General features: G+C 36.3%; 1 protein-coding gene across 2 annotated transcripts; it reads right to left on the bottom strand.

Annotated features, from left to right (window-relative positions):
• Positions 1–250: 250 nt before the first annotated feature.
• On the bottom strand, positions 251–6,713 carry LOC128019428 (Golgi pH regulator-like). 2 transcript variants are annotated; one of them, XM_052605411.1, is made up of 14 exons: positions 6,505–6,713; positions 6,040–6,099; positions 5,844–5,947; positions 5,659–5,765; positions 5,287–5,388; positions 4,944–5,064; positions 4,768–4,848; positions 4,100–4,209; positions 3,385–3,476; positions 3,040–3,132; positions 2,848–2,943; positions 2,412–2,501; positions 2,149–2,214; positions 251–1,209 (listed from the first exon to the last, which is right to left on the bottom strand). In XM_052605411.1, exons 1-14 carry the CDS (start codon positions 6,544–6,546, stop codon positions 1,003–1,005), a joined length of 1,371 nt encoding a protein of 456 aa, XP_052461371.1. In that variant the 5' UTR covers positions 6,547–6,713; the 3' UTR covers positions 251–1,002. The 2 variants fall into 2 exon arrangements, with proteins under 2 accessions (XP_052461371.1, XP_052461372.1); XM_052605412.1 differs by having other exon boundaries at positions 3,385–3,473; positions 6,505–6,711.
• Between the last annotated feature and the right edge of the window lie 601 nt (positions 6,714–7,314).

The following is a 7,314-nucleotide window of genomic DNA, read 5'->3' as shown; positions in this document are numbered from 1 at the left end:
ACGCAATAGCGTATATAGAAGTGGCAGCCAATGAACATGAGGACGACATGCACCATGCATAATTACATTGATCCTGGAGTTTTACAGAGGGCTGAAGTTAAACTCTGCAGGAAAGTGGCACTCACTCCAGGATCAACCGTTCCCCTCCCCTGGTGTACACCATTCAGATGACTCTTCACAAAACATGACTTATTTATTGTAAAGCTTACATCAAACTGCCGAATCTACCAATAAGAAACAGAGAAAATGCTTGAAAAAGCCTTTTAATTGCAATCCGAGCTTTCTGTATTTGAACATAAATTGGAGACAGTTACATGGCATGTAGACAATGCCTTTTTTTAGTAAATCAAAAAGCACCTTTCCATCTTCCACAAAAGAATAACACAAAACCGCAACTTGATGCATGTATTCTTAACCCTTTTCTAGTTTACATGATTTCAGTAGAATTATGGCTCCCACTCAATACAGTATCCACGTATGAATTATTACAGAGACAGGGAATAATAGTTACAAAAAAGGCCTGAAAGAAAAATAAGAGACCACCTGTATGCTGTAACATCTCTGAGTGTTGCTGAGATATATATGTGATGTCTATTAATGATAAAAGTTCGCTTAAGAGTGGCTGGTTTAATGGCAAACAAACCAGTGAGAGCAATTAGTTTGTTCACCTACAGTGGTAAACATAATAACACCTGGTTTGAAAAATGTTATGTTCTGTGTATATATATATATATATAATACACTGAGAGAAACTACACCCACACTGTATACCATTCTGTCCCCTCCATTAATATGAGTCTATTTAAATGAGACCGCAAATCAACATTTTCTGAACCCGAAGTCAAATAAACACTTTGTTTCTGGGCCCCTCCTGATTCAGGAAATACAGACCCATCCATGCTCATTACAGGACAGAGGCATACAAGTCCTTCTAAAAGGAGAGACAAAAGAAGGAGACACTTCAGTCCTGTGTGTCTCTCTCTGATGAGGTCACTTGTGAGGTCACAGGGACATGTGCTTCTCGGGTGCCTGTTTATGGGCCAGGTAGAGAAAAAGGATGCTGGAGAGAGCACTGACCAGGAAGATCACGTCAAACCAGCGGTGGTAGAAGTTAAACTGCAGTTCTCCCAGGACCTCCGTCACTATAGTGCGGTACTCTAAAGGCATGCTCATCCGCATCAGGAGCACAGACGACACAAAATACATGCCCTACAAACAGACAGCGGAGAGAGAGAGAGAGAGAGAGAGAGAGATGTCATGACGTTTTGTTAGTAGGACTGGAAATCAAAAACTGTTATAATTCAGAATTGGCTGTACTTTTTATTTTAATCTAAACTTGAACCAAATGATTTTTATGACATCTGATTCTGTTTATGGTTCTGGAACATAAAAGTATGAATTCAGAATTAGAGCTGAAAAAGTTCCTTTATGACTCCTAGACTTTCATGATATAATATTATTTATAATATTATATACATTTTGACACTACGTGAAAAAAATTGTTAAAAGTTATCCATTATTTCTACTGAACACTGAACTGTTTTTACACTACCGTTCATAAATCTGGGGTCAGTAAATTCTGTTTAGGTATTTTAAAATTATCTTATATTGTAAAATATTAAACACTGAAATAACTGTTTTCTATTAGAAAATAAGTTAAACTGTAATTTATTCCTGTGATTACAAATCTGATATTTATTTCATATCATCACTCCATTCCTCTGCTGATTTGCTGCTCAGAAACACTTATTATTATCAATGCTGAAACAGTTCTGCTTAATATTTTTGTGGAAACCATGAGGCTTTTCTTTGTTCCTCAGGAATCGTCGATGAACAAACAGCATTTAATTGAAATCAAGGACTTTTGAAACATTGTAAATGTCTGTACTCTCATTTTTAACCAATTTAATGCAACCTTGATTAATAAAAATTATGAATTTCTTTCAAAAATAAATAAATATAAAAATATTTATCTTACTGTCCTTAAAATGTAAATGTTCGTGAAATGTATGAAATTTCTTAATGACTATGACACTCAATGTCAACAATGGCCCACATTTTGCTGATATATGGATGTCTTAATTTAACGTTTGATTAAATTAAAAGCAGTCCTTCTAAAATAGTGCTTTTTTTAATATTATGCCTCACCATGATCTGAGCCAGGACGAGCACAATGACATTAGAGGACTTGCTGCTGGAGATAGCGTAGAAAAACTGTGAACAAAACACAAAGAGATACCAAATCATGGTTTTTATGAGCTTTAAACATCATTATAGCTTCTCAGAAACTGAATTTGGGCACGACCGTGATGCAGTCGCTCAAGGAAACCTCCCTCGACAATAGCAGTAATATGTGACCGTTTGACCGTGATAAGGCTGAATGAGAAAAAAACATGTTCACCCTTTATTACCTTGGTGAGTGTGATTAAAAGGCCTCGTATTGACGTGACTATGATGATTCCCACCAGGATGAAAGAAATGTGCTGAGACCAGAACTTGACCTGTGGGGAAAACAAAGGTTTAAGTTCTGCTGCACATCAATTGCGAGGCTTTATCCATCGGAAAGGGATGAGCAGCTTTTGCACTTATCAGTAGTGAGCAAGAATGAAGCTGGACCCAGATTACATGTTTAAGAGGCTGAGTCATTACCTCCTCATGGGGAAAGATTAAACCATCATTTAACAGGCTGGGAAACAATTAACTGCCAAACAAAGCAGTAAATGTCAGCTGACGCAGCACACAAAATCACAGCATGCATATACAACCACAGTCAGGAGTATAAAGTCTATTAGCGTAGATACCCAACAATTATGACATTAACTACATCAAATTATGACATTAACATACATCAAACTGGATGCCGAGATAGTTGACTGTGATCTCGATTCCTCTGGTCACTGGGTCAGTCTTCCCCACACGGTCAAACACGATGTTTATAGTGGCCTAAAAATAAGACATTAGAGCATGTCACTGATGAAGACACGTTTTTACAGTGTTTTATAATACATGCCAAACAAAATGAGCAGAAACAATTCATACCATGAATATTTTCCACACACAGTAGATGGAGAAGAAATACCCTAAGAAGTTGAAGTATTTCCCTTGAAATGTTTTTGAGTACTCTATGCGTTCCTTGGGGTACAGAGACATGAGTTCATTATAGTATTCATAATATTTACTTTTATTTCTATGAAGAATTTCCATGCATTTTGACCAAAGGATTTCCATGACTGTCCTGTGATTGTTGGCTATTTTAAAGCAAAAAATAAAAAATAAAAAAACACATTTACTACAATTGCTTACTTGCTGGTTTTACATGAGCATGGGATCCCTGTATATAGAAACGAAACAGATTATCATTGCAAAATGTCATTTGTTAAATACCTTGGTGGCTTGTAGGTCGACGGTCTCCAGGAAGAGCTGTCTACTGAGTTCCTCCAGAGCATCCACTTCCTGCTGGAGCACGAAAAGATCTGCAGTGCCAGAGTTAAGAAACAAACATCCCTCCGAAGATCCATAAGTCACAGCATCCATCAAACTTTAAGCCTGTGGTCCTAAACTAGAGCATCACAATCCCCCCAAAATTAGTGCTCTCAGCCTCGAAAACAATCAACTACCTAGACTACATTAAATGTGGATTTTAGTCAGTTAAAAAAACAATCAAATTAAAAAATGTCAAAGTCTGGCTTTATTAAAATTATTATTTGCTTTTGCAGAATAAAAATATGCATTGTAAAATCTGGTAGCTGAACTGAAACCAATTGAAAAGCACTGTTTTTAGCCAGCAGGTTAATAGCATTCCACTGTACCATCCGACGGTTATCTACCTGTTTTAGGAATTTAAGGCTAATTTTACAGGAATGTTAAAGGGTTAACCAATCTATTTAACATGCACATGCTCATATATACACACACATTATTACTTCCCATTAGCTACTGTTTTAAATTAAACTGCTGTGGCAGTCCTCCAGGGGCGAGCAGGGGTTAAGTGCTTTGTTCAGACACTTGAAATGTGACCTCAGTAACTCTCCAGTTGCAAAGTCTCATCTAAATGAGACTACTGTAAATAACCAACTCAGAACTTGCACTATTAGGATACTCTCACTGCCTGATGGTGAGGAGGTCACACTCTTGATCATCCCCCAGAATCCCGTCTGTTTATTCTGCTCCTCTCCACGCTGGTACATTTGCCTTCTTGTCATGGCAATCCTACAAATATTAAAAAAAAAAGTTCTTAAAAAAAAAACCTTACCTTAAAAATACACTACTTTAGGTTAATACACCATCCAAAAATGTATGGTCAAAAAGTGACAGTTTTTTCAACGTCATGTTTTCATCATAATAATGGTAATGTGACACTGAAGACTGGATTTAATAGCTGCTGAAAAATGAGCTTTAATGACACCGGAATAAATACAAATGTTAAATATATTAATAGAGAAAACAGTTATTTGAAATTCTAGTAATATTTCACAGTATTACTGTGTTTACTATATTTTTCATGAACAAATAAACAGCCTTGGTGAACGAAGGCGACTACTTACATAAATAAAATAATAATAATTTTTGAACAGTAATGTGTAAAAATGGAGAGATTTACCTCTGTAAATATTTTATTGTATATTTGTAATGTATAGATGCATGTATATAAGAACAAAAATGTTAATAAATGTGTAAGTGAATAAATAAATAGACAGAAATGCCTGTGATTTTGTGAGCATGTTTCCTCTTTTTAAATGGATCCCTCTCTTTATAATGCGTGCTTACCTTTTCTTTTTACTGACAATCATGTCCATAGTCTGGAGAAGTCTTCTCTCCAGGGCCAGGATATCACTGTCGGTCACATTTCTGAGCAAATAAACCAAACAAACATCTAGTATCTTACATATAAAAAATATAAACAATACAAAACGCTCTTCTCTGTTATTGTAGAGCACAGATACCTCAGGAAATACGACATGTATGTATAAGGACAGTTCACAGCACCAAAGCCAGACAGCAGAGCCATCAGTGTGACCCCGATGACCCCCACACGACTGATCAGCTGCTCTATAGACAGAATGCCTGAGAATACAAGAAAAAAGATATACATCTACATTTCAGACTGCAAGATAATTATTTGTATAGTTTTACTTTCTTAATGTGCTTGAAGTTGCACATTATTCCAAATGATTGTTCTCAAAATCGACTCATTTTCATACACCAGTCGATTATTTATTTTTTGTTAAATATTATTTTACATTCATAAATACATAGAGAGAAAGGTTTCATGTTGACAGTGCCTACCATGTTTTGGACTAAGTATAGGGAAAGGATCGCCCAGTTTCCAGAAGAAATACATGAATGTGAACCAGACCACGCATGAAAAAAGCAACCTTTGTCTCTGCACTATAAAAGAGCAACACAAGGAGGGTGCATAAGCAAATTTAAAGGAATAATTCACCCAAAAAAAAATTTTTTGAAAACGTTCTCAATCTGATGGCACCCATTCACTGCAGAGAATCTATTTGTGAGCAAGTGATAATGCTAAATTTCTTCAAAACAAAGGATGGTCTGAAGGAAGAGTACATTTTCATCAGATTTCCATTTTTTGGGGTGAACTATTCCTTTTGACAAAAAGCTACAGAATTCATAGAGAGAGAAAAAAAATCTACTCACATAATCGTATATTACTGACCACAAAGTAGCCGATGTAGAACGGCACCACAAATATTAGAACTAGCAATATAACATACAAATTCAGCTTCCAATGGAAATATCTGGACCTGTTTAGAAACAAACAGCATGTGAGCATCTGATCTACAGTTCCCATCATCCAATATGTGTAAACCAAGCATACTCACGTGCTGCTTAATACACCAAGGATCTCAAAGATTATGAGCTCAAACATAGTGCAGGAAAAGGCAAATGTGATGGAAAAGACCACCTGCACAACATACTGTCGAACCTGAGGAGGAATTGAGACAGACGTGTATGATGATCACTGAAAGGCAGGAGGAAAACAAGACTGGTCTAAATCTACACTCTTATACACGATACCTCATAATCTTTAAACAACTGCCTCATGAAAAACAGCCACCCAAACCCAAAAAACAGCACCTGTGGACACAAAATCATGTCGGCGAGTGTATTAATGTGTTGCAATATTCACAAACAAAACATAAAACAATGACCTTTCACCTTCAGATTGGTGGAAAAAAAGATTTAGAAATATTCATGTGGAGCAGATCCACTCCCATTGAGCTCTAATCAATTGTTTTTGTTTTTTTAAATAATTACACACACACACACACACACACACACACACATTATTATTATTATTGTTATTATTATTATTATTATGAGGCATCTGTCAGGCAGACACGTTTTACATTATTTAATTGCTTTTTTGTAATTCTAACCATTTAATATTGGTAAAATGTTGTTCACTGTACAAAGAATTGGGTATTTGTGTTAGTCTTGTAGCGAATATGCCTTTTTTAATGAAAGAGATATGAGACTTACCTGAGAAGTGATCATGATCACTGAATCTACGAAGAAAGACATGGTGCAGCGTGTAGTAGGGAATATATTTACAGAAAATGACAAACGTACTCTCAGCTCATTGTGTTTAAAACGCTCTGTTAATATAGAGAAGAAAACTTTGAACAGAACAAGAATCCGACTGAGCTGTCAAGTTACTGACGTCATTGCATGAGACAAAGATGTTTTCCGGCGCACAATAAAATCATCATCAAGTGGTTCATAATTCGACCGCTAGAGTTCGCCACCGCCTCAAAAATGATGCAAGACATTTTGAGCGATGTTTTTTATTGTTGTTGTTGCTGCTGCTGCTAATACATAATATTAATCTAAATGTATTAATTGACTAATTTATTTATTTACAAATGCTTGGCCGATGCAAAGGGGATATTTTGCTGAGAGAGAGAGAGAGAGAATCAATCAAGAAAAACATTTAAAATATTGAAATACTGCATCCAAATTGGTGGAAAATCTTTGATAGCGTAATTTAGCCCATACTGCTGTAAGGCAGTGAGGTTTGGGGTCCACTCAGTGATCAGAGCCATAGGTGGGACAGACACCCAACAGAAGCCCTACACAAAGAATTCTGCCAAATGATTCTAAACCTACAAAGAAAAACGCCCGATAACACATGTAGAGCACAATTAGGCCGATTCCCTTCGATTATTAATGTGCATAACAGATCCCTCAAATTCTGGATGCATCTTAAATTAAGTCCCACAGAATCGCTACATTTTAAAGCGCTACAAACCCCAGAACTGAACCCCGAAAAGAGTCTACTCAGACAGCTAG

This window comes from Carassius gibelio, chromosome A9 (assembly GCF_023724105.1).
Source record: "Carassius gibelio isolate Cgi1373 ecotype wild population from Czech Republic chromosome A9, carGib1.2-hapl.c, whole genome shotgun sequence".
Lineage (NCBI taxonomy): Eukaryota > Metazoa > Chordata > Actinopteri > Cypriniformes > Cyprinidae > Carassius > Carassius gibelio.
The sequence above is the reverse complement of the archived record's forward strand: the minus strand, read 5'-3'. Positions and strand labels throughout refer to the sequence as shown.